Below are 27,424 nucleotides of genomic sequence, written 5' to 3' on the forward strand. Positions count from 1 at the left end.
CATGTTGGAAGCTACCCTTTCCAGCTTTATGCCTATTCACAGTGCGGAGGGGGCTTGTATACAACAAGCCACCCCGGGAGGCAGGAGTGGGAGAAATTCCAGATTTTTAGAAGACAGAGACCAAGTATATACATTCAAATTCATTGCCTTGGGGTGAAGTCCCCACCTACCCCCCAGCCCACTCCTGTGAGGAGCCAGAGGACATGGTAGCAAGTGCAGATGGGAGGGGTGTAGGGATCAGGCAAAGGGAAGGAGCCCCTCGTAGGTCCAAATTTAATGGTTCCCCCATCACCCACACTGACAATACTTTTTCTTGCATTTGGCTAAGAGGGTCATTGGCTGCACAAACCTGGGGCACAGGGGTGCCTGTTCACCCCACCAGCAGGAAAGCCAGAGGCTTTTCCCCAAACAAAGCCTCTTCCCTCAAATGTGTGATCTCATCCCTGTCCACCTCAGCATCCATTTTAATGTTGTTGTCGGCTTCTAGGGGGGTCCCCAGTCCACACTCAGTCCTCTCACATGGGAAGGTGATGGCAGGAGGAAAGTCCCAGTGTTCAGACAGCCTCTTGCAGGGCCCTTCTCTTCGAGAGCCCCAAGGGTTTTACCTGCCACAGACGAGGACCTGGAATTGTTCATGTGCTTCCAAGGGATAAACAGTCCTAGGCTGCCCTTTGAAGATGAACCAAATTTGGGATGCAAGGTGGTAAATCCTCTGATGCCAGTACCACCCTTGCACTCTCACTGAGGCTTTCGACACCTCCATGGAAAGGGGACGCAATCTCTCAGGACTGAGAGTCCCCAGCTACAGCAGTCCTGAAGAGACACTCCACCCAATGTGGTTTGCTCACGTACGTGACCAAGCCCCCAAGGAGGTAGGAGGCAAGTGCTGCTTTGACGGCTGGGTAACTTGGACTGCAAGCAGGTGCTTCATGGCTGCTCTCCAGGCAGCGGTCAGACAGCTGGGGAAAGATGCAGGGTGGAGGAAAGGCGCTCATACTCCCCTGTACCGACCTCTATTCAAAGGCCCAAAGCTCTGGGCCGCAACCCACTGCAGCCTCGCCCAACCCTGATCCCTGCAGAGCTCGCACATGAGTCCTCTGTGCAGGGGAAGGATGCAGCTGAGCCAATCACTGAGAATGTGCCCTGGGGCCATTGGAAGCAAAATAAAATAAAACGAAAATTAAGAAACCCAACACCCCCCAAGCCAGTCAAATAAACAAACAAATACACAAACACATAAATAAACAAATACATGGACGGGGGTGGGGGGGAGATTCATGTTCCTCGTGGCAAAGAGCCGTAACAAAGAGCAGAGAACCGAAATCAAATGTTTATGTTTATATTTATTACAGCATGGAGGGGAAAAAAAGAACCGCTTCAGTCAAAAAACCATCCCATACCAATGAAGACAATAATTTAGCTATCCATTTTAAAATACATTAAAGCCGGTCTGTCATTTCTCACTTCAGAACAAAACCAACAAACAAAAGAAAGAAAACCAAAACAAAAAAATAAAAAGAGAATAAAAAAAAGTTAAAAAGAGATGACCCATTCTGGAGACAACGGGTATATGCGCAATGCCACAAATCTTCGTTTGATTTTTTTATTTATTATTATTTTTAAATATTAACCTGACTGTAACTATGAGACTGACACCCCCCCTCCCCTCCCCTCCCCCCACCCTCATGCCCCAATCCACCCAGCAACTTTCTACAGGTAAAGCACAATTAAAATGCCTAGGAAAAAGAAGGCAAACATTTAAAAAAATTCATATTACACGCTAAAAAAAGTCTGTCATCTCATGTCTTGCAGTCAGAATAATAAAAACGAGCCAATGTTCCCCCAAAAACATCTCAAATGAAGGGGTGCGGAAAAAAGACATCCCTTTAATAAAACATTATCAACAGATATCGTACACAAACTACAATGTATAATAATTACTTTTTTCCCTCTCTTATTTTAGAACCAGACTACAAGGTAAGAAAAAACACTGAAACAAGATACAATGTTTTCAATAATCCGCACAAAGGTAAATCCAGGGAGATAATATTTTACATAATATGATATACATGGATCAGAAATGGAGATTTATAAAACAAAGACCAACTACAGGGTAGTGTAATGTACATAGATCCCGAAGTTCTGGAGAGTGTCACTTTACATGGTTCGCTCGTTACTGTTCTGTAGTCACCTCTACCATGAGAAGGAAGGTAAATTTTAATTTTTTTTTTCAATTTTTGTTTATTTTTTTTATTACAGAGTGAGCCTACAGAATAGCAAGTATACATTTTAACAACAATAATTACTTAAAAAGTATCTCCATCCAGTTCCAAAGCATATACAGTGAAACCCTGATAAGATCACATCTTTTTTTTTCCTTTAAAAAACCCCCCCAAAATTAAAAGTAAAAATTAAAAAAACAAACAAACAAAAAAAACAGAACAAAAAGGAAACCCAACAAAGACATTAGCTTGAGATCACAGTTTCAAAGTCCCAGGTCAGATTAACCCTTTCTTTCTCCTCTCTCTTTTGGTGGAAACAAATCCCCACTCAAAGGCTGTCAAGGGGGTGGGGGAATGGACATAGGGAGCACTCCTTCTACGCCATGAGGGGGTGGGAAAAGACTAGTACAGTGCATGCCAGTAACTGCAGAAAGTAAGATCACTATTCATTCAAGGATGTGATCCTATGAAGGGCCAACTGCATTAACAACTTTCTACGTAGTAGTGGAGTCTCTTCCACAAGCAGGTCTGGTTACTGGAGGAGGAACTGTCGTGCTGCAAACAAAAATTAGGAAAAAAAACCCAAAAAGAAAAGAAAAAAAACAAAAACAAACCAAACCAAACCCCAGGCCTTCCCAACAACCCCCCCCCCCCAATTGTAAACTGTCCAGTTTATTTTTAAAAAAATATGACTACAACAGAGACAACATGAGATTTCATATCTAGACTAGCTTTCCTGGCGTCGCACAGCACAAACATACAACAGGGTTTTTTTTTTTTTTCCTTAAAAGAACAAAGCAAAGAGACTGGAGTCGGGTGCTAGAGGCTTCCATTTGTTTCCAAAAAAAAGTGTCATGTACATATATAAACCCTTCCGCACAAGAAGGATCTTGTCATGTCTTGAAATATTTTTAAGTTTTGTCCTTCATGTTTTATGGAATAAAAAGTTCAGCCTTTTTATTGCATGAAACTAAAACTGGGGTCTGGGCCCCCTCACGTCTCCCTGCCAATACACCTAGCTTCTTCTTGCATAATTTCTTTTAGTTCCTCCAAATGGCAGCTGACTCTCTTTATCCTGGAGAGGAGGAGGGGGGAAAAAAATCACACACTCATCGTCATGCTGGGGGAATACTGAAAAGAGAGACAAACGCAGAGTGAGAACGGGGCACACCAGGCTGAAATACTAAGTGCTGCTAAACTAAGGGAAGAGAGGATATAAAAGTAAGACTTGGGCTTATGAAAACGATAAAGCAACGTAATTGGATCTAATAAATCAGAGAGACAGAATATGCTAGAGACTCTAATTTATCAGAGCATAATCCGCTCCGTAACTGTCTTTCTAGGGAGAAAATAACCCACCCGGTATGGGGTAGGAAGCAATTTAAAAAAAAATTAAAATGCATGCATGTATCTAATGCTAATACAGTGAAAACAGGGGAGCCTCTGGCAGCTGTACACAGAACTTCAAATCCAGCATGGATATTAGTCTCCCGGTCTCAAAGATACCAGGGCGCGTTTGATCAGGGTCTGTCTGGCTGGGTCTGCACAGGCGCAGCCTGGGAGTGCTGCAGGCCCGAGCTGACTTGCTCCAGAGCCTCAACAGCAGGTCCCAGACTTGGACAAGCAGAGGAGCAGGTCTTAGCCGTGGCTCGCCTGCATGCAGGAGGCCTGCATAGAGCCAAGTCTCCCGGGTCAACTCTGCCAGAGGCAGGCACATGGCCAGCAGGGATCACTGGGTTCATCGGTTTACAGTACCAAATGGAGAACAAAACTGGCCAACACCACCAGCTGGGCTGCTCTCACGCTACCCTTCCCCTCCTCTTCTCCCTTATGCCCAGCTCTGGCCACTTCGGGTGTGTGCAATCAAAACGGGGGCCCTAAATTGAAGCCGTGGGTTTTTAAAAACACCGCTTCAATTAGGGGCAAAGTAAACCCCAGTGTCACACACACCCGTTCACTTACCTGCCTCTCTGGCAGTGGGGAGGGGAGGGGAGGCGAGCTGCCAGCAGGCAGAGTGGTCCTGGGTTGGAGCGGGGGGAATTCCCTCTGCAGCAGCGGCACGCCCCCCCAGGCGCCACCCACCCACGGGCACTTGGCTCGGGCATTCACGTGCACACGTGCCCCTCGTTTCATCTACGCACGGCCCTTGTCTTTGCTTAAGACTATGAGCTCCATGGCTCATTTCCCTCTGCAGATTTCCAGATGCACAGCAAGCAATGGGCAGGAAGCATCACACCACCTGCTTTGCCTTTGGCCTGGATGGGGAATCAGTAAGGCACAGGGACCAAGTGACCCACCAAGGTCACAAGTCAAGTCAGAGCTTAGGCATTCAGGACAAGTTGCTTGGACAAGGGTTAAACATCAGGCTTGCTCGAACACTGGCTGTTCAAAGCGCGCCCCTCCCCCAGCTCCCCCCACAAGGAAGCGGCCCTAGAGAACGTGCTGAAACCCCACACCGAGACGGCTTGGAGTCCTGGAAGGAGAGCGACTCACATTGTCATTTTGGAAGGAATGGAGGAAGTTGCCTCCCAGTTCGCCATCATCTCTTGGAGTGCCCGGGGGATTGCTAATGCCACTTATGTTGTTTGGAGAATTCTGAAGGAGACAGGAGACAAGGAGGCACGTTACTGAGCAGGGACTGGCCAAGCGCTTTGCTAGCAACCAACAGTGGAGGGCTAGGACAGTGGTTATTAAAGCATTGCTTCTGCTGAAGTGAATGCCTACGAGTGAGGGCTGCAGAACGGGGGAGAGCTCCTCAATGTCCTTTTATATTGCACTAGTGCAACCTGTGAGTACACACACACACACACGCATGCACTCGCACACTCTTATTGCTGATGCTTTGTTTACAAGAAAGAATGCTAGAATGATCCACAGCTTTATGGCCACAAGGCAACACTCACTTTTGGAAGTCCATCTATGTCACCTGACCCTGTATCAAAGAAAGGAAGAGAGAGAAATCTTACTAAAACAACTTAGCTGCATTCCTTGTTCCTATTCAGCATGGTCCCCCCCACCCCTCAGTGAGTCCATTTGATGCTGGAGCCTGCGGAGCCTGGGCAGAGGCAGCCCGTGGCTGGAAGCTGCCATCCCAGGGCCTTACTAGCAGCAGCCAGGGAGGTGCAGGTCACAGCTGGGGTGAGACTGCCCTGCTTGACATCTGCCTCCGGTAAAAGGGGTCACCTGGCAGGGCTGCGCAGCACGGGTGCCGAGTGCAGCTCTCCCGATGGTACAGCACTGGCATGGCTCCTGAATGGCACCATCACAATGACAAAGTTCAGCTGCAGGGGCCTTGCTGCTCCCCACAGCCCTCTGCAACATTGATCGAGCAGCAGCACAGCTCGGCACTGTGCACGAGCCCAGCAGAGGTTAATGAGCTGATCTGCTGCTTTCAATTAGACATGCAGCACTGAGGTTGAAGCTGCTCCTCCTTTCTGCATCTATCACGACTGCTCAAGCGAGCCTGTGGCAGCCAGTGCTCCACATGGGTGAGGAAGAGGTGGGCCCGGGTGCATGGCTTGAGGGAGGGGGTGGTAACAAGGCTGGTTACCACAAAGTGCGGCTTTGTGGGCTGTAGGGACAGGGAAGAACATCATTCCCAGAGCCCTGACAGCTCAGCGCGTGGGTCTCCAAAGCCACTGACCCTCACGTAAGGAGAAAAGCAGGAAGCACCAAATAGCAGCAGCAGCATCTTTACTCAGCCCGACCCTGAATGGCAGGTCACAGGGGACACTGTGGGGGGTCAGGTCTGGTGTGCATCTACACCCCCCAGGCCTGGTGAGTACTTACCTAGCGATCCATTCATGTGATGTGGCTCCATCCCGCCCATGCCTCCCATCGGGCCGTCAGAGCCAGGTCCCATTGGGAACTGAGAAAAGAAGCAACCAAAAGAATAAGCCCCCATTGTTCCCCTCAGTACCATGCACACTAGCTTGTGAGCTGGTGGCCGCAGCATCGAGACAGACACCAGACACTGTCCTGCAAGTGGATGGTTCAAGTCGTGCCTGCACATGGAAGTGTTATATGTTTTGCCTTCAGCAAGGAAGTCACCTCCCTCCAAAACTTCTTGGCCTCAGGGAAATCACAGAAACCATTTGGCTCTGCCCCTATAATACGCAACAAAGATCATGGCCAGCACCCTCCACCCAGAACAGGGGCTGGGGCTGACCTAGTCCCTTGCAACTTCCACTATTAACTGTGTCCCAACTTGCATCAGCCCTTGGGTATTTTCAGGACTCTGATAAATCCATGTAACCATTAGCCAAGTCTTACTCACAGTGGAGCTTCAGTGTATAGCTGGCTTTGTTCTTGTCCCTCAGCAGTGTATATGCCCCCCCGCCCCCACCTCCACTATAGGCTAGCTACAAACTGATGGCAATTCTGTTGCCCAGCACCTAAGCACTTGCTTGTCTACATGGGGAAAGCACCAGGCACAGCAATCATGGACACCTGCATGTGCTGAGTGTGTGCCTACGTGGGGAATGCCCCTGCTTTATGCTAAATTTTGCAACAGTGGGCAAACCACTAGTCAGCCAAGAATGAGTGCTGGTAACCGGATGAGTCAAGACAGCTCCCCACTCAGAAACAGGGATTTCTTCACTGCATCAGTACTGGGATAACCACCTCTCCCCTCTTGGCTAGAAGAGGATTCATTTGTACCTCCCCCCCAGCTCGGTAACAGGCTGATGTACTGCTCAAAGGCACTGCAAACAGGAGCTGCTGGGGGACTGTGCTGTCCTCTGAGTGCACATGGTAACAAGCTCTCCGCTCCTCTGCAAGAGGATGTTAGCACTCAGGCTCTCCTGCTGCACCAGCAGAGAATCTGCCCCTGCCACAGAGCAGCACTGTGATGCCCCGGTATGGTCATCCGCCCTCAGCACCCTACCACTGCTACAGGCCTATGCACAGCATCCTGGCAATTCAGGAGCTACAGTCTCGGCTGCACTATAGCTGCCACCCAAACAACTGCACTTCCTCACAGCCATGAAGTGGAGTTTATAGTTTATGGGGCATGAACGCTGCCCCCGGCAAATCCCCGAGTGCGCCAGTCACTATAAGCATGATGCCATCATCAGGTACCTGCATGCAATGATGTGCTGAGCCCTGTCCCAAGTGGCTTCCTCCCTTTGATGCCCACATACTTGTGGACAGGCTCTGGTGCTCACCAGAATGGACTCCAAAACCTCTGCAGGCCACAAGCCCCTGAAACCTGACCAGGGCCCAAATTTACACCGCAAGGTGCCCCCATGGCAGTAGGTTTGAACTAGCAACTGCAAAATTCAGCCATGCTCCATCTCCTTACACAACCTCCCAGCTCCCCCGTCCTCCACTCATGACCAAACTGATTCAATACTGCCTTCACCACCACTGAGCACCCCGCAGGGTGCCCGCCAGCACTGTCTGTGGGGCTTCCTGGTGGGATATCTGCATTTAGCTCCTGAAATTATCCACAGCAGTTGCTCGAGCTGTCCGAGGAGGCTGCCCTAGGGCTGAGCATGTTACGTGTGCAGAGCTCCTGGCCCAGAAGGAGACCAACTAAGTTGGCTCTGTCATTCCTCATGGGAAAAAAACCTGTGCTGAAGCCAACTAGCTGTGCTCCAGAGTTCAAGCCAACTGGCTACCTCTGCTCAAAAGGGGCCCAGAGACTTACTTAGGGCATGTCTACACCACTTGGTATGCCAACACACACCATGCTAGTCCACGCACTACCTCCCAAATCCCACCCGAACTACTTCCCATGCTACCTCCCTGCATGGCAGGTAGGCTGATTAGCTTGGGCGCATTTGCTTTTAGCGTGGAGGCAGTATGTGCAAAGCAGTGCGGCTCATGCAGACATGCAGGTGGTATGGACATGACCCTGGAAAATCCAGAAGGTGGAGGTTCGGATGGAGGCGCACCCCACGGCTCCTAGAGGACAATGCCAATGGCTCCTCTTCCCTCAGGCAAGCACCAAACTGCACTGGTTTTGTTTGCAGCAGTCACTCTGAGGCAAACCCACACTTGGGCACATTAAAAAAAAAAAAGGAATGGACATAATTGTTCCTGTGCCTTTACTCCAATTTTCCTAGGCTTACAACAGGATTAATGGTCCTTAAATGACCTATCCAGCCATCACAGCCACTGGCGCTCAGGTGCCAAACTCAGGCTCTGCACTGTACAATCCTAGAGTATTACAAGGGAAGTGGATTGAATTAAGTGCGAGATCTGAGCCCATCTTCCTTGAAAGCCTGGAAAGCACTCAGTAGAGTGGGTGCATCCACACCAGGAAGAGACGCGCGTCTTTCCTCCACCACCTTGTTTCTTCGCCTCTGAACAAGGAAGGCCGGCTGACTAAGAGTGATGTAGGAACCTTCTGTTCTTACATCACTTGACCAGAAGTTCAAGACCAAAACATTCACCTCTTAAAACTATATGCAAAGGGGAGCACAGAATGAAGCTTTAGGGTCCAATCATCTTAACCACCCCCCCTCTAAACCTGATCACTGTCACCTGTATTACACACCACCCTAAGAGAGCTCCCCTTTATTTCACCACCAATTTGCTGACGAGGACTGGTCCTGCCAACACCACAGAGATGAAACCCAAGTGAAATGCACTGAGAGTTATGCCTTTCTACTCTCCTGAGCATCTCACTGTATGCAGGGGGTCTACTCAGCTTTGCTATTTTACTGTGAAGTCACTTTTTCTTTTCATGTAGGCTTTTCTTGTTATATACACCCTAAACAAAGGAGAGGGGTGAAAATTAGGACTTGCATGTGATGACAAAACCCTTCCCAAATCGTGGTGAGGGAGGGGAAACCAGATGCAGAAGGGCAACACCTGGAATAATTTTTCACCTCATTTGTGGAAAGGATGAGATTTGAGGCTGGCTGCATCCCTTTAAATACGACTTGCAAGCTGAACATGATCTTGACCAGAGCTGCGTGAATGCCATCATTTTAATAAGCATAAAAAATTAACAAAGTCGCTGAAGAGTTAATCACTTTTTGATGGTTTGTTTTATTTCTATTTTGTAACAAATGGCTGAAATCAATTAAACTGCTTTACCCTCAACTGATGAAGTTAATTATGATTTGTTATGGTATCTGATATGTAAATTATTAGAAAGCAGACTTACATTCGATCGACTGCCTGCAGGCGGTACTGGATTAATCATTGTGTAGATGTTGTCACTTGAATTTGTTGAATCTGTAGAACAGTGAAGCCCAGTAAGTCAGGGTGATTAATTCATTTCTTAATTAAAACAAACTCACGCCACTTGAACTCATTCTTTTGTATTTTATCACCTAAAATTCCCTCTAAGTACCACCATTTTCTGGCTAATTTGTATTTAATGAAGATTCACAAAGTTTTTAATCACAGAAATTCAACTGTGAAAATAATTCAACTACTAACTGAGAACTGCAGGGCTTGCTTGTCAGAAGAGGCGTAGAAAGATAATTTGCTGCTATGTATCACTTAACACCTCAAAATTATCCAAAGCAATGTTCTTATTACAGTGTTGACATTAAAAAAAAAACCCCTAACCTATTATAAGAAAGGAGACCTGTGTCTATACAATGAACCTAGTAACAGATACACAGTTTTAAATCAAGTCGCAAAATATAAATGCACAAATTAAACATGGGTTGCAGCGGCTGACTGGGGGCACCTATTAACATATGGATTGTTTTATTATGACCCAGCCTGAAATGTAGGTCAGAGTTCTCATAAAAATGCAGAAGCCGGGAGAGAGAGTCGTAATATTACATTTTAGCTCCACCCCTGCAGCTGTGGTACACCACAGTTACAGAGAGCAAGGCTACTTCCCAGGAGCCCAGCCGCCCTCCCCTCCTACTGATCACTACAATGCTTATTAAATCAGCCTTGCAAAATTGTTGGAGGAATTCGCAAGGCTGGGCAGACCCAACGTGCCCACCTTTACAAAGGGAGGAGGAAAAAATTCCCTACAACTCAGGAGATTCGCTCGCCTCCCAGCAAAGAGCAAAAAGAGAAGCTGCTTGCCCCTGGCAGGTACAATTTTGCAATGCTGGTTTTGAAAAAGCCCCGGCAAGTTAATGTGTTCGAGCCAGAAAAAAAAAAAAAAAAAAAAAAAAATGGCTGCATCCCCACAACACACCTTTTTTCAGCCTGATATTGTCCTTTTTATAAAGCAAGAAGGCACCTGAGTTACAACGAGGAGAGGAAGCAAGGAGCCTTTTGAGTAAAGAGTTGGGATTTCTTATGCTTATTGTATTTTTAAAGGAGCAAACAGAATTTGGTTCCTCTCAGCCTCTAACCCTGGGTGGGCAAAATGCAGCCCGGGGGCCGGATGTGGCCCCCCAGGCCATTCTATCTGGCCCGCAGTGCCCCTAAAAAAAATTTAGAAAATTAATATTAATCTGGCCTGGGCTACCAGTCATGCGGCCCTCAATGGCTTGCCAAAGCTCAGTACGCTGCCCTCCACCCAAAATAATTGCCCACCCCTGCTCTAACCAATACCCAGGCAACTCCTTTGCTAACTGGCACAGAGAAGTGGGGTGGGGGAAAAAAAGACAAACACTCAATTTTTCGTAAGGGCGTTTTGTCACCGGGATGAGCAGCATTTTGCACGTTTCTTAGTTAAACACAAGGCTGAGTCGCATTAGAAACCTGGACAGATTCAACAGGAAGCGACGGCCGCCTTTTTAGGGAACCCGAGATCTGGGTGCCAGCGGGCACCTTCCCACTTTGCGCCGTCACGGGGAAGCATCCCCCACTTTCGCCCTCCGGGAACTCAAGCTTCCAGGGGTTGAGCGGAGAAGCCACGATCCAGACAACCACAGCGGGGGAAAAAAAGCATGGAGCACAGCCGTGCTCGAGTGCCAACTGATGAATAAGGGGTCTGCCATTTAAAAGCACCCAGGAAGTTTGGGAGTTGGTTTTTTAAGGGCTGAATTGAACGGCTGTTGACTATTACCTGCAGGACTAGGCATGATAGGTGTCCCGGGAGGGCCTCCACCACCAGGGGGCCCCTGTAGACAAGATTAAACACATCAGAAACCACTGTGATAACACACACTGCAATAGGTCAGCGAGATCCTGCTGCTGTCAGCAGGAATGCCTCACCTTGGTATTCAGCCAAGCATTAATCTCCTGCTAAAACCTTTGATGCACTCTCGTAGCCAACGTACAATTCTTTATTTAAGCCTTGAGAAAAATCAGGATTTTTTTTTTGGTCTTTCCGAACTGGCAAGCGTTCGTGGGGAGGGTACGCGTGCGTGTATGAGAATGTATTTGCCACCACACGTAGGGCAGCACTTTAAAACCTTGTGGGAGAAGGACACTGTTCTGGCAACTGAAAGCACATCGGTTCTCCCCTCCTCCGCACCCCAAGAAAGGTCAGTCCTGCATTTCACGATTCCTGAATCCGCTCAAAATTCCCCATCGACCCTGGGATAAAAGGGGGGTAACTTCATACGGGAATCTAACTTACTCTGGGCTGGTTAAGTCAATAAACTCATGTGGGTGTGAAGAGATTTGATGCTCATGATTTAAATCAGACAAGTAAATCGGTGAACTTACCACATATGTACCAGGCGATGAAGAGGAGTATGGAATCTAAACACAGATCACAGGACAGAGGTGAGTATCTAAAATACAGCATCTCCCCAAAGCACTGTCAGCCACACACCTTGAACTCCTGTGCCCACGCCCCATTTTCATCAAACAGAAGCACAAATTAAACTGAACTCCAGCAGCTTATAGATGCCCATGATACACTTAATGTGCTGCCACGCAATCGTTTGCTTACCCAGGCGCCCCCCTAAACCTTATGATCAGTAGCATACAAGAGACAAAGAAAATTAAGCTGTGGGTGTTCTGTGCTATGTCCAACATCTGGAGTTCCCAAATGACCAGAGGCTTGCAGGAAGATGCTGCCTCCCTCCTTCTCCCTGTGCTATTCCCCCAGGTCCCTCCCCGACGTGGGCGAAGTGTTGCAAATCCTCATACCCCTTCCCTGAATCACAAAGACAGTGGCTGGCGAGCCAGCTAAGCACCGGATTACAACCAGGATAGAGTTGAACTGTAGACATGCTGCAGCAGTGGTCGGGTGAATGGAAGTGGCATGTAACCTAGTATTATTTCCTTAGCTGGATTCGTTGGCTGATGCACCCATGATAGGAAGCACTGTATGGCATAAAGGGTGCTGCATGCTGCCTTCGGCGCTCGTCCCTGTTCGAACCCACTGTAACCCTAACTGTCCAGGTTTCAGCATCCAGCCACTTCCATGCAATACCTGTAGACTAGCTAAGTTCTTAGGAGGAGGCTTTTAGGAAAGAGGTTGAGCAAGAGTAGAGTTTAGATATAGAATAGTAAACAGTACAGATAGCAGAGTAAAGATATAGAAAGGACGCCACATTTTATAGGGTGCTCTAAGCCAGTGGTGCTGTCAACCTTCTGGGTCTGCGGGCCAGATGCATGGCATGGGCCAGATCCCACATGCAGATGTAATTCCATGCAGTGACCTGATCCCATTCATTGAACCCGGCAGCACAACAGCCTGACCCCCCTGCAGGGCCCATCTAGCGTGCCACATCTGGCCGCACACCAGCCCAATCCCACACGCCAGATCTGGCTGCCCCCTGGCCTAACCCCGCACACCAGATTCAGCCACACAGTGTCCCTGCGCACCAGCTCCACTGTGGACTGGTGATTCAGTAAGCAGGGCAACGTCACCATGCTCACAAGGCTCCCCATGGGTCCGGAAATCTGGCAGCAGGGGAGCAGCCATCAAATTTCCGGATCTGTGGGCAGCCCTGTAGGCAGTTGACGCGGCTCCACAGGTGAGCACCACTGCTCTAGGCCAATGTGGATAGAGACAGAAACTTACTGAATTAGCACTGCTGGGATTGGGCCATGGTCTTCCAGCACCTGGGCCCCTAGAATTTAAGTTGAAAAGAGAAAAAAAATAAGCTTTTGATATACTTCAGACTGGGTGCAGCATAACAACAATGTAGAAGTGGGATTCCATAGCGCATCCCACCGCGAGAGTCAGAGCCACAAACACAAGTTATAGTATCAAGGATTTGCCTTACATGTTAATTCCAGGCATGCCAGGGCCTAAAGAGTTGGGTGGAGGTCTCATTCCGCCGCCATAGTTCTGCAATGATAACCAAGGATCAGTCTACCATAACGAGAAGGGAAACCGGAGAAGAAAAGAGAAGGGAAAAAACAAACAAACAAAAACAAGAGGGTTAGTTTGTGAAAATGAACTTTAATCAAAAAAAAAAAATTAGATGATGATGAACATACAAGCAATTAGCAACTGTAAAAATAAACAGGACAGTGGTATCTTCCCTGTGACTCTTGGCAAGACATCGTGGGCCACTAAGGAGTACTGAGGGCGGACGGCTTCTCAGACACTGTAGAAAATGCAGACGGGAGCAGAGAGGATTGTTCAAATCTAGACCAGTGCCTGGCCCCGGGACGGCCCAAGGATACTGGGGAAGAAAGAGGATGCCCCTGGCCCCATGATTAGGGAGGGGGAAAGATTCCAACTCCTGTAGGCAAATCAATCCATGGGCAGAGATGGGGAACATGACGTCCCCTCGCTCATCAGAGGGAAAGATGCAGAGAAGGAGAGAGTTGCTGCTTGAAGAAATTCTTGCTATGGTGTAATGAGAGAGTGATGGCATGTAAAGCAGAAGGGGATGCCAACAGCACAAGTGTTCGAAGCAGCTTCCTAAAGAAGGAAAAGCAGCCTGCCACCCTACTCGCATCCTAAGTGAAAAAACAAGGCTGGTCTTCAAGTCACCACAGAACACTGTGTACTCGGGACAGACTCATGCACGCGCGGGTGTACAGGGGAAACACATACAGAGCAGACCCCCCATTAGGTATCATGTGAGAGATCGCATCAACGAATCATCAACTCCAATCTCTCTATACCAAGGAGAGGAAAAACGTGCTGCTGTTTCAGCACAAGGCCCAAAAGTATGGGGAAAGAAATGAAAAAGCAACATAAATTACTGAATCCATCTTCAGGTGTTTAAGAAATCTCCCATGTAAATGCTTATTTTGCCTATGGCACGGTTGCCAAGAGCATCCGATTCCGTAAGGACATCTCTACTGGAAGGCCAAGCTCCAAGATGCTGTGGCTTACAGGGAGAGTCCTCAGAGACCGCACTTCTTTGCCTCTGTAGGTCGGTTCCCAAATCACACAGTGCCTGGGAGCATCAGTCATGGTGTAGATCAACCTTCCCACATTGTTCCTGTCCACCCACTGAATTTCTTCCTTACCAAGCGGATTCAGTTAAGTCCGTACTCATGACAGGCCTGCTGGGCTGATTCAGACTGAAAACGCATCATTTACCCATACGGCGAGTGAACCGCCCAAACTAACATCCCGGGACTTTAGAACAGCACAAAGACAAGGATATCAGCAGCCCACAACAGGGGCAAACTGTGCCAATGTTCACGCATGATCCCAGTGAACAGCAGCCAAAAATGTTTTCAGTGAAATGCACATTGCCCTCCCTGCTCACGCCAAGAAGCTTAGAGCAACCATTTGAAAAAAATGCTGGGGATTTGCCTGTTTGAGAAGGGGGACAATATGCGTGTGCCTCCCCAGAGAGAGAAACTGCCAGGTAATCCCCTCTGTGTCAAGGCGTCTTTGTTTTAACCCCACCTTCCCCTCCTGGACCTTGATTCACTCTACGATTTCCCCTTTTCCTTCACAGCCCCAAAGAACTGCCTTTTTCCGGACTGCTGCGGCCTCTTCCTGAAGTCCTGATAGGGCACCTCTCTTTCCCGAACAAAGCTGAACAGTTACCAGGGTGGTACTGTATGGACACGGGGCCTTATAATGTCCCACTTCAGCAAAGCACTGAAATATAGGGTTAACATCAGGCATACATTGAAGTCCAATGGACATAAACTGGAATTAAGCACATGAAATGCATTACTATACCAGGATAGGAAGAGGAAAAGTTCTGGGAAGAGGAAAAGGTTACCCCCAAAGAAAAACACTACCAAGTCATAAGCCAGGGGTGTTAAACAGAAGTAGGGTCACCTTACATCTCGGTTTGGCTGGGACAGCCCCAGATTTTGTAAGCTGGTCTGGCTGGTCGGTGAAAAATTACACAAAAAAGTCTCAGAGCTACACAGACACAGTCTGGCGGGGAGGCAGAGCAGCATGGTGCACCAGGCAGGCAGGCGGGCAGGCAGGCACGGGAGCTGCTGTGCAGAAGCAAGGCAGGTGGACAGAAGTAATGCCCAGCCCAGCCCAGCCTCCCCCCGCTGCTGCTCAGGAGCTGGGCTGGGCACGTGCAGGCAGGGTGATGTCTGCTCCAGTCCCCCCGTTGTGCTCCCGCACAGCTGCAGTGGTGCCTGTCCACCTGCCCGCTCAGTTTTCCGTGCTGCTCCGGACTGCGTCCCGCATGCCTACCTGCCTGTAGCAGCACAGTTGACTGTGGGGAGGGGGGCAGTGGCTTGGATTTCCTTAAAAATAATATGGTCACACCCTAAACATAAGGCCCATAGGTAAATCCAGCCAATGAAGCCCCTAGTTGGTTTGCTGGGCTACTGACAGGCCACTTAAGTTGGTGGAGGAATGTGGGCCATGGCATCTGGGGCCCTTTGACCCTACTGGACATGCCCATCAGTGGCAAGATTGACTCACTGTCAACTCCCAGACCGCTTGCCCATCAAGGGGGATCCCCACATCTGGATCCTTTGCTGTTGCCAGACCCATAGCTGCCACCACAGCAGCTGCTCCAGGCTGAATCTGGCCTCTCCGGAGCCCCACAGTCCAGATCCAGCCCAGGCCTCCAGTTGCGTTTGACAGAGAATAGAGGAAGCCATTTTAAAACGGGGAAAACCCACTGTAGTTGTGCTAAGCAGCTGCACGGTCAAGCTAAAACGAGATGTATAGTAAAGCTGGAGAATTATAAACCCTTGAAATAGTGTTTAAATACAAGCTCTGACAAATCTAACCTTGGCTGCATGCATAAATGCAGAGTTAAAACTATGCTCATTAAAGAAAAGGAGATAGTAAGTGAGAATTTAAAACATTATGTTAGGTTGTAAAACACAACTGGTTTGCAGCGAAAAACAGGCAGGTAGCACAGTGCTGCCAGGTGATCTTGGGTTGACTATTATGATTTCATTTGGAATAAACTTAAGTCATATTTTAGAAGGTACTGCTGTATAGTGCAAAGGTTTCCAGTTAATGAGAAGAAACTAGCTGGGGAAAGTACTAGGCGTACCAAGTGGTGGACAATGATCTATTGCACACAACAAAACCAGTGATTTTTGGTCAATATTTTCGATCATTTCTTGCATGCACTGAAGCTTCTGAGTGCTTGATTCTACAGCATTTCAGAAAAACTCCAAAGTGTACCAACAACAAGGCAAGGGGATTTTATGCCCACTTATGTACTTGGGCTTCTTCTAAAAGGACAATTAAATAAACCACACTCTAACATGTGCAGACAGGGAATGTTATAACAAAAAAAAAAAAAAATAAAGGCTTAACATTTCACAGCTTTTTCTGCCCCCTCTACCTGGCAGACCTGAGTGACCTTAATTGCTTGCAAGTCTCATGACAATCTTTTAAATGGATGCAAACACCTTTGCCCAAACTGCAGGGTGCCTCCAGACTGTCTGTGGCCCTCTTTCCTTGGCTGATGCAACCATAACAGATGTAGGCTTTTATAATCATTCATGAGGGACCATTAAGAGCTCAGCAGTTCCTGACAGTCCCAGACCTTTACAACTTATACCAAAAACTACTGGCATCTTAACTTGCCTACAAAAGAGCTTGCGAGAGTTTCTGAGGTGGTTCTAGCCTGTGCCCAGGGAGACGGATGCAACTTTTCCTTGTTTCACTTTTCTTCTTTAGCAGTTTTTAGGTTTTCCTAGGCTGACTAATTTCTTAACTCCCTTTACCCATTTGATGCAACAGTCTCGCGCACACTTATTTACGGCACAATCAAATTCCAGCACTCAACGTGAGCCACTCCTGAGACCCATGCTCTAGACAGGAGACCATTGCTAAAATCCATCACAAGGAACAAACAGGAGTGAGTCAACATAGTAGCAGAATTCAGCTGCTGAAATGAATCAACACAAAGACAGAATATATTAACCCAGATCTACTTCGTTCAGATTCTGCTTCTTGCTGGACTGGCTCCCTCATCCCTGGTAGGAATGCAACTGAAGAAGGATTTGGCTTCACTTAGGAGCAATGAGAAAAAGAGCTTTGCTTCCCATTGTGCTGCCATTCATGCTACAGGACACTAAGCACTGCTTTGCTAACTTGTCCTTAAAAATCAACCATCCTTAGAAATAATGTAGATGCTGAACTACTACTGCCAAGGAGCGTAAGGGTTTAAAGTTTCCTGAAATGCCTTTAACAAAGACAAGAGCTTCTGAAACAGACCTGGAAAAAATAGAGAAAAGGTGACAGCTTTTCTGAGGCTCATGAGCAGACAGGTGAGTGACCACTCTGCAAATTTTTCCCCAGGGAAACCCCCAAAACTACAGCATTTGGTTAAGTTGAGAGTGGGGGGGAATTGGCAAGCATCAGCCTCCCCCCCCAACCCCGTGACACAAAGAGCAGCTTCAATGCCAGGGAACTAAAACTGTTTACAAAATCGAGTAAGAGCAAAAATAATGGGCAGAGGAAGCCATCTGTCTATTAATGGTATGTACTTCCAAAACTTTTATGTAGACATCCCTTCTTCCTGCCCTGGGTATCACAAACATTGCCAAGGCAAGTTGGATAATGCATTTAACACTGCTCTGCGATCACGGCTAAAGAGCATCGTTCCTTTCGGCTAAACACTGAAACGGGGTTCAGTGGTGTCCCTAATGAGGAGATTCAGCTTGGAAGACAAACCAATGGCGGGAGGTGGGATTTCCAGATGCAATGCGCTAATGGACAGTGCATTAGTGCTAATGGGGGATACGTGGGTAGAAGTACTCCTGGCCTTCGAAGCCCCTGGAGGTTGTGTTGATGATGTTTACCTAGAACAAGTTCGGAAGATGTTGTTTGGCACTGGACAGAAGAACAAACGTTCTGCTAAGGTTTACCTGTGGACCGGGACCCATGGGGCCCATCCCTCTTGGAGGATTCATCCGCTGCATCGGTCCTCCCATGTTAGGATGCCCTGGCAGGAGTAGAAGCAACAAGGTCACATGGAAGGAGAATGCCATTTGACTTATAAGCCGACGAGCCAAACTAGAGAGTCTCACGAGCCTCCAGGCTCCTCTTTACCTTGTTGTCGTGTCGGATCCATTGAATTGGGCAGCAATGGCTGTGTCCCAGGAACAGCCCCTGGAGGCTGGAAAAATTGAAACAAAAAGGGAGGGGAATAAAACAACCCAAACTTGCAGCTATGCAGTTACAACTTACAACACTAAATCTTCCATTTAATTCAATGTAAATCCATATAATGTAAATATAGTATTGATTAAACTCAACACTTAAAGCTTTTGAGAGGTGCAAGTGATTGGATACATTTTCTGGGAAACTCTGCCTTTCTTGCCACAGTATTACACAGTCATAAAAAAAGCTCCTACCAGCACCCATCTGTATACTTATCCCCGATGACCTCTCCATAAATTCCTGTAACACACCTAATTTAGCTTTTGTAACCTTACTACTTGGTTTCATATACAGCTTTAAAAAAAGCCAGTTCCTTTTATTCCCTTTAAAACTAGTGCATTTCCCATCACATATCCAACTCCTTTTCATAAGCAGGCCTGTAGCGGGGCACCAATTTTGCTGTCTGGGAGCGAGTCCGACAACAGTGCAATTTCAAGGTAGATGCTCGGCAAATAGGCTATGTCAATGTATTCAAAGTTATTTATTTGCTAGTGGAGAAGGGGCGTTTCATCTGCAAAGACCGCATTTACAATTCTGACTGAATAGATTATGAAGATGTGCTTGGGAGTATTAAAGATGCAGGTTCACTCCCGTGCTCCAATATTCATAATATCGGCTACTTCTTTCTTCAAACTCACGCTCCGCTTGGACAACAAATCTATTTAAAGTTCAAAAGATGACTTCCATGAACAGCTCAGTGCAGATAAAGGGGGGAGGGAAAAAACCCAGGCAGATAACATCTGCCTTGGGGAAGCAAACTGTAAACAATTTTGAAACACTGTTGCTTGTTATTTGAATACCAACAAGAAATAAATCCTGCGTTCAAACAAAATTTAGAGACTTTCCAGTGAGCAGTGGGTGAGCTGCAGCAGGCCAAGTCAAAATCCATCAGTGCCACGAGAAAGCAGGTTTTAATTCCAGATCTTACGCTACAGATGTACAGAAGCAGGAAAGCTATTAAATAAACAAACATTTTGGTTCCCATGGACATTTGCATGTTTTCCAGCCACTCTTTACTGCTTCACTTCTTGTTTTCTCTTTTTGACACTTCTGGATTTAAGCCCATAACCTAAGCTCTGTGTACATGCAGATCTATGCTTCTGAATGCAGCTTTCCTGTTTTAAAGTTCAATTTATTTCATCTTCCTAACGACCCTACGCTGTCAGGCAGAAAGAACGGAGGGAGGGGGGAGGAAAAAAAAGTAGCATCAAGACTGTGAAATTGCACAGTTAAAAATATCCTTTAAAATCCCCATTCACAAGTTTGTCTGGCTTGTTGAGGCTGAATGAAAGCACGGCTCCACCTCGACCTTCATTTGATAAAACGCGAGGCGGGCTGCGAGCGCACGTGCTCTGCACAACGCGGGCGTGGACAAGGCTAACACGTCGTCCTGCACTGTCCCTCTGCTGTCCGCGCTTCATCAGCAGGACTTTCAGCCTCTTGAAAGCCCCTTTTAAAGGGACACTGGGAAACTGTGTTTTAAAAAAAAGCATCAATATTTTGTATTTCACTAGGCCTGGAAAAGGCAGATTGGGTCATCGGCTTCACTTCTGGCCCTAAACCATTTCACTTTCAGCGTTGGGGCGTATCGTTTAGAAACCTTCCCATTTTGACTGTTCTTGTGGCTTGAATGTAACTTGATCTCTTCAGTATCTTTGAAAACAGGAAAAGTAAGCTCAGCGTGGTTCCAAAACAAGAGCTCCTTAATACATACTGGTGCCCACTTACTTAAAGGGACTCGAAGGAATTGCAGAACCTATTCACCTAGATGGCTTTCCAAGGAAAACTGGGATGCACCTGCCTACGCTTATGTATGGGCACAGGAGCAAGTGAGAAACGGAGGGCAGCTATTCTCAGGCTGTGCAACTTTGGGCATGGTCTGGGCAGGGCTTCAAAACTGCTGACCACCTCACTGGTTTTACGTCTCCAAGGCAGGTCTTTTCAGCCACCTGATCCCAATCCATTTTCCTCAGTATGCAGTGCTGGTGCTCACCAGGTCAGGTCCCCAGTAGTAAGCTGCTCTAAAAATTACACGGAGCCACTTAAGGAGCCTCCTATCCTAGAGACAGATCATTTGTGAGTCCTGCCAAGACTCAGGACAGCACTGAGATTTCAATGAGGCAGCAAACCCCCTAGTGAAGCCAAGGAAACATGTTGGGTAGTGAATGATGGCAAGAGAAAGTATGCCCCTCAAATCCTCCCTTTCTACTTATCAGCTCCCTCAACCTTTGCGCCATTAGAAACATACCCTTCTCCTACTTACTTTAACTAGGCAGAGACTGATTTGACTCTTATTTCCAGATAGCACGAAGTTTGGAATTATGGTTACACTGATGCACACATTGCAAGAAGTTTATTTGCCACTTGGTAAAAGAGTTCACATTCATCTCTGTGAACCTAGAAACCGAATAGCAAATTTTCCCTAGTAAAATTTTCTGAAAAACAAGCTTGTCGGTTGTACAAGAGACTTCCTCTCTCAAAGATCAGGCAGTTAAGCAGAGAAACCAGAAATAAACTGATACTTAAGTACACGCAGTAAAACCAATACAGATGAACTTTAAGAGTTCCACTGCCTTACTCCTAGAAAAAAAAAATGCTTGTATTCAACTGACTCGTTTATCGGTCCCACTAAAAAAAAAAAAAAAAAAAAAAATCCTTTTATTTTATAAAGTGTAACTTTGGGAAAACGCAGAATACACATTAACAGAATAGAAAAATAGTTACCAACTTAATTTCCAAAATATTACGTGTGCTGAAAAGGAACACACAAACTACTTTTTGCTAAAATAAACCAAGGGAAGCATTTGGCTTCTCAGCACACATTTACCTGGCATGCCTCTCGACAGGATAAATTACAACAATTAAATGCTACAATCTTAAAACGACTGCCCATAACCAAGCTATGATCATAATGATATGAACAAGCCCTTATTGTTTAAGCTGGGATAAGAAAGAGGATAAACCTAAGGAAAAAAAATGCAGAAGTGACCTGCCCCACTTAACCCTGATGCTGATCTAAGCATTCCAATGAACCATTTCTCCTGCCGAACGGCAAGATCATATACCCACTTGAATTTGCTGAGATCCCAGGCAAAATTTACAACGTAAGCTAACTGTCGCCCATCACCAGCAGCATCACAACACAATCAGCTGAAGTCATGAGAGGTGGCGCAGGCCAACGACAAGCAAGTAAAATGCTGGGGCACTAAAGAATTCAGAACATGGACAATGTTGGAAACTCCCAGGGCAGGTACCAAGGGGTCAGCAGCCATGGGAACGTTTCCTACATCTGGCCATGACATGTACTGCATTTGACTGTCTTTTCATCAGCAAATGGTTACTTGAGAGCCAACGCCTTAAGAAAGCCCAAGGAAAGAGAGCAAATACTCTATGTTAATATATATTTTTTGTAGCATCTACTATTCAAATACATTTTCCCCCCCCAGAAAACTTTTAGCTCTCTAGAGGCCTCCTGTTCCTGCCATATAGAAGCTCCAGTTCCAAGACACCCGACTTCAACACCAGGAAGAGAGTAAGAAAATACAATACCTGGTTTCCCATTCTGATGGGGGGTCGGGGACCTCCTGCATATCGTGGTGACATGAAAGGCTGTAATGATAGGAAATGGGTTTAGCGATAGGATGTACTTGTCACAGGGAGATAAAAGAGAAATACTGCATTCCACACAAACTCTGGGTAGACTCTACACGTTTTTCCTGGAGCAATCCCTTTTTAAAAAGAAGTTGGGAAAAAACAAACAAACAAACAAAAAGAGTCAGAAAATCTTTTTGTTCATTTTCACAGATCTATTTTGGACGGAGAGATCGTTTAAACATACTTCAACAGTGCTATACCAGGCTGTTAAAATCAGTGCATGGGAAACCCTAAACATTAGACATTTTCCAGGTTAAAGAGAGAGAGAGAGACAGAGAGAGAAAAGGGGGTGGGAAAGAGAGAGAGAGAGACTGGTAAATGAAGCACAGAGCCCACCCCCACCCCCCAATGCTAAGTACCAAAACCAAGCACTTTCAATCAGGTATTTACATCAGTGCTGCAAATCGCATTTAAAAACCCAATTCCAATTAACAAAAATCTCAGGCGACCATGGGGGAAGCAGATTTATGTTGGAATTTAAGAATGGCCTTTTCATCCATTGTCGACTGAATATACACAAATTGGGAGGAAACAAGCATTTCATATTGGGCCTGGGGTGATGCTGAACCAATACAGACTGGCCAGACTTTGCCACTGACGGTAACCAGCAACACTCCATTAGAAATCAAGGGAGCGCTGCCCATTACCCCAGCTACTGATCTGGCCCCAATACGCTTCAAGAGCAAAGCAGAACACCAGTCCCATTTCACAGCCCTGCAAATTTCTAGTGTCTTTACCTGACTGTGGGGTCCCATCATGCTGTTAGGATTGTGAGGTGGAGGCTGTGCGTGTGGCGAGGGCTGAGAACCAGGTGGTCCCTGTGAGGTCAGACAGTAGAAGGAGGTTATAGATTAGCACATGAAAGCGCAGAAAGAGCTAAAAAGGATTTACTGGTGGATCTGTTTGTAGGGAAGCCAGCTTTTGCTTCAGCTTAAGTTTCTATGCAGTTGTAACTAAAGGAATCAATGCAATATGCAAAAAGAAAAAAAATAGAACATCTGTCAATGCATACCAGCTAGGTTACAGTCAACTGTTCAGATTTCAACCCGCCTGCAGTGATCAATGCACAGGCATACACTTTCATGGAGTGTGTTCAGGGGCGGGTCAAGGGGAGAAGTTTTGCTATACCCTCCCCCCCATGTTCCTGCAGCTTGGAAACACGATTCAGGGCTTCCTTTCAGCTTGGGGCTCCACCGGTTAAATATGAGATATTAACACTAGTGGGGAGGCAAATGAAATGCCACTTGAAAGTCCAGCCCATTCTGTGTACCAAAAATGTGCAACTGGAAACCTGGTTTGTCTCCAAGAAATGGATGACACGGCTCTGAACCGTTTCTACATGCAGGGCTGTATTGTTACCCTTTAAAGATGCAATATCCTTCCCCAAGATGAATTACCTAATGATGTAACTAAAGTTTCTTTTGAGTTAAGTAATACTGAACATGTCTGGGGAAAAAAGAAAGATTAGTTCACGTAGGTTTTAACACTGCAATGCAGCAGTTTCTGACATTTGGGGGTTGAACACCCAGTTTTTTCCTCCTGCCCCTCCAAAAAAGCATGACATGAAAGTTTGTTTGGAAAAATGTAAGCTCTCAGCAGGAAGACTCTGATGCATATGTTCATGCAAAAAAAAAAAATATTTTCAAGTCAAAGCATTTGTAATTGGTACAGAAAGCAAATAAGCCTTGTAAGTACGTTATGCGAAGCAGCCACACACACTCCAGGAAAAGCTCAGGAGCAGATGTTCTATACCTGCCACGTTACTAATTTCAACAAGTGTTCGCCTTCTAGCTGCTGCCAGCAATGGCATGGTTTGTTACCATGAGCAATTTTCTTAATTAACAGACATTAATTAGCCATTTAGCAATTTTGCAAGCATTTGTTTAGCAGCTTTCCTAAACATGAATACCACTGTGATAATGGTACTGATTAGAGGGTCTCCTAATTAACAGTACAGGGAAGGAAAATTGAAATCACATAAATTAAAAAGGGAGGGAAAGTTAATGAAGGCAGGACATATTTGCACCTGCAAATCTTTTGTGCTACGGAAACTTGAGTGCAATGTAAATAAAGTAAGAGGGTTTTTTTTTTAAATTTTTATTTTTTTTTTTTAAAGTGTGATGTAGATAGACGTAGCCACGGAGATTAGAAGAGAAACAGCCGCCTGTCAATCTTCTGTGTTTAGTTTACATGATTGTGTAAATAGATCTCCCTTGCGTCAACAGTGCTTACATCACCGACGCTACCACAGCGCGACAAGAAGAACAGCTCTTGCCTCTGCTGGGAGGCGCTGCTGCTGTGGGAAGCAGCAGTCGGAGCCCAAATATATTCCTATCCCCATCCAGCAGGAGAGAGGCAAAACAAGCCTTTTAGAAAGGGCTCGGAGAGCTCCCCCTATCAACCCATTTCCTGAAATGCCCCCCCCCCCGTAACCGAGACAGGCCAGAGCAATTGTCATTTGAACTGAACCCCCAGCCGGTTTGGGGGAGATCAGTGAGACATTGGGGTTCCTTTTAATATTCCCTCCTGTCCGACACGGAAAAAGCAAGGGAATCCCACACGCCAAGTCATCCAGCTCTACACCATCAGCTCGTTAAGAACAGGATGGAGGAGGAAGGAAGCTGGGGATTTTACCAAGGAAAAAAACAAACAGTGACATGCAAGAAAGCTAGTTCTGCCGTTTTTTGATGGATCTACCACGCTGGACAGGAGTCATAACTCGCTGGGAGCAGTGACCGTCACCCACCAGCCACACCGGGACAGTAAATCTGACCCTGCACCCTGCAATTTTCAGTGTGTAGATGGGCTGAGACCATGTAGAGCTCTCCTGAACGCAGAGGGGCTGGGGAAAAAGCCAACTGTGTCTTGCCACGGGCAGGATCTGGACTTGGGAGCAAGTGCAAAAATAGTCACTACATACAAAAAGGAGAGAAAGAGGTGACTAGGGATCAAACGAAAGATCATGGACAATCAGTCCAAGAATAAGGAGATCTTTCAGTTAGGGAATGCAGTGACCTTGGGGCTCAAATAGCACTTCTTCCCTCAAGGAGCAATTTTCTCATCTAGGTAAAATACACCCACCTGCCTTTCTTTACCTAGACAGATGCAAAGGGTAGATTGAAGGAGTCTGTCACCAAAGCGCTGAGCCCAACGGGAGAGGAACAACTCGAGGCTGGGACGCTTAAGTGCATGTCAACCACACGGTAGAAAGAAACCTACCACGCTGCTAAGGGCCCTGATCTTCCTCCATCCCACATATTGATACCATGAACTCCAGAACCTCTCAAGCGTTTCCTTGCATGCCGATTTTCCTGTCTGGAAAACGGCATGGTTTGATCTCTCCGGTAAAAGCAGCACAACATAGCTGCTTTCACCAAAATGGCCAAACACCACAAGCAAGGCATCCTCTGCAGACAAGAATGGCTCAAACAGAAACTACTGCCCAGACCGCTTCCTGGGAATGACGCCGCCTTTCGAAGTGGCATGTCTGATAAGGAGACAAGGAACCAGCTATGTTAGGTGGAGCTCAGCTTTTTAAGCTGGGCACAGACCCACCTTATCTACAGAGCTGTACGTAAAGGCCCTCCCCTGCTACCAAACAGAAAGCGGAGAGAAAGGAGATCTTGAAAGACGCTCCACGTGCAGGCTCACCAACGGGAGCTTTGTTCTGGGCCTGGAGCATCACATTAAGTACTCCCTCGGCATTCAGTTGCCACCATTATAAGGCAAGAAACAGCAGCACGCAACCAATGATGGCTATAGGGTGGGATGCGAAGCGATGAGGCTGCAGCGTTAGCAAGCTCCCACTCAGAAATGGTCATGGGTAATTTGAAGGGAAGAAACAGGACCTGAGTTTTGGCCAGGACCTCACCCAGACCCCCGAGCCCATGCAATTCAAAGCAAGAAGGCTGCAGGGGCTGGAATCAGGAAGGAGAAAGGACACGTGAGGATGGAGCAGGGCCGCGCTCCTGTTCAGTGCTGGATGTGCTTGTGGCATGCCCCCAGGAAGCACAGAGACCAGCAGGGAAAAAGGCTGCTGGCTTTCTACAGGCAGTCCCATGCAAAGGGCTCTCCCCATTCCCCGAAGCGACCGGCGGGCTGCGGAGCAGACCCTGCAGGAGCCGGACCACTCTGCTCCTGCCCCTGCAGGGAAGCCAACCTGGTTGCCAGCCAAAGAGGGCTGGCTCGCAGTGACAGCACGGCGCTGCGGGCTAGTGTCAAGCGTGAAGACTGCCTTGCTGAAGTCCCAGAGGTGTCAGGAAACGCGGGGGGCTGCGAAGCGGCTGGCAGCGGGGGCACAGGAGGAGCCTGCAGGGCCCAAGGAAAACCACGCTTCACTATACGCAGAGCAGCCCCCTTTTGTGGCGGCGCTCGGTGCCCACTTGACTGATGGGGAAGGATGCTCCGGCAGTCGCAACCCAGCCCGCGGCAGAGCTGGCAGCAGTCTGAAGCCTGGCCCGAGGCAGAGGGAAGCCCCTTTTGGAGCAGATTGGGGCTCCTACGCTAATGGGAGGGTGAGGGCGGCTTTGTGCCCTCCTTAAAGGGCTTCCACGAAGGCCCCCTTGAGAGGGGTGAGCGGACGGTGAGGGAATTGCCCGGCGAAGATAAAGGAAATCTTGTTTCCTGGGGAGAAAATCCCTTGAGAAAGGCTCTGTTACAGCCAGCCAGCCAGGGAAACATCTGCTGTCCTCTGCAGAGGCCAGGAGGCTGGGGAGGGAGGGCCGATCAGCTCCAGCATCCCGGCAGGGGGAGCTCACAGGTCGAGCCACAGGAGACTCCCGCAGGGCTGGCTGGATTACCCAAAAACTCAGGCTTCCCTCCAGAGCAGTGGGCTCATCCCAAGAGAAACGCAGCATCAGTAGGTGTGTTCCTACACTATCCCCTCCCCACCCCCATGCACAGGAGCATGCAGACAGTGACCCCAAATGGGCAAACCCCTTTCCCCTGTGCTGGTGCTTAGCTTGGAAACGGCAGCGTCCAAACCGAGTGGTGGCCACACACACTGGATACTCAGCTTCACTCCCTACCTAAGGGACTGCAAATTATTGCCTCCAGGAGTGGGATGGGGCAGTGCATAAGGATGCAAGCCTGGAGCCACCTGCACTGGAATCATATTTTTGCCCATACTGGTTGCTGCAATGGGGAGGGGGCGAATGGATAATGACAAAAATCTCTTCTGCTTCTCCCACCCAGGCCC

The 27,424-nt window shown here is 47.5% G+C and overlaps 1 protein-coding gene across 2 annotated transcripts in view; it reads right to left on the bottom strand.

Annotated features, from left to right (window-relative positions):
• Positions 1-1,325: 1,325 nt before the first annotated feature.
• SSBP3 (single stranded DNA binding protein 3) overlaps positions 1,326-27,424 on the bottom strand; it is a 134,938-nt gene continuing 108,839 nt past the window's right edge. Inside the window, exons 6-18 of one of the 2 annotated variants that reach the window (XM_090049399.1) lie at positions 22,965-23,045; positions 22,123-22,182; positions 18,463-18,529; positions 18,279-18,355; positions 13,280-13,344; positions 13,075-13,123; positions 11,766-11,801; positions 11,161-11,215; positions 9,340-9,410; positions 6,012-6,090; positions 5,126-5,154; positions 4,716-4,817; positions 1,326-3,353 (exon numbers count right to left, since the gene is read on the bottom strand). In XM_090049399.1, the coding sequence (XP_089905525.1) occupies positions 3,324-3,353; positions 4,716-4,817; positions 5,126-5,154; positions 6,012-6,090; positions 9,340-9,410; positions 11,161-11,215; positions 11,766-11,801; positions 13,075-13,123; positions 13,280-13,344; positions 18,279-18,355; positions 18,463-18,529; positions 22,123-22,182; positions 22,965-23,045 (801 nt within the window). In that variant the 3' untranslated portion in view covers positions 1,326-3,323. The remainder of the gene's footprint in view (positions 3,354-4,715; positions 4,818-5,125; positions 5,155-6,011; positions 6,091-9,339; positions 9,411-11,160; positions 11,216-11,765; positions 11,802-13,074; positions 13,124-13,279; positions 13,345-18,278; positions 18,356-18,462; positions 18,530-22,122; positions 22,183-22,964; positions 23,046-27,424) is intronic. The other variant, XM_090049400.1, reaches the window with a different exon arrangement.

Source organism: Crocodylus siamensis, chromosome 5 (assembly GCF_052110815.1).
Source record: "Crocodylus siamensis isolate JL-2025a chromosome 5, ASM5211081v1, whole genome shotgun sequence".
Taxonomy (NCBI): domain Eukaryota; kingdom Metazoa; phylum Chordata; order Crocodylia; family Crocodylidae; genus Crocodylus; species Crocodylus siamensis.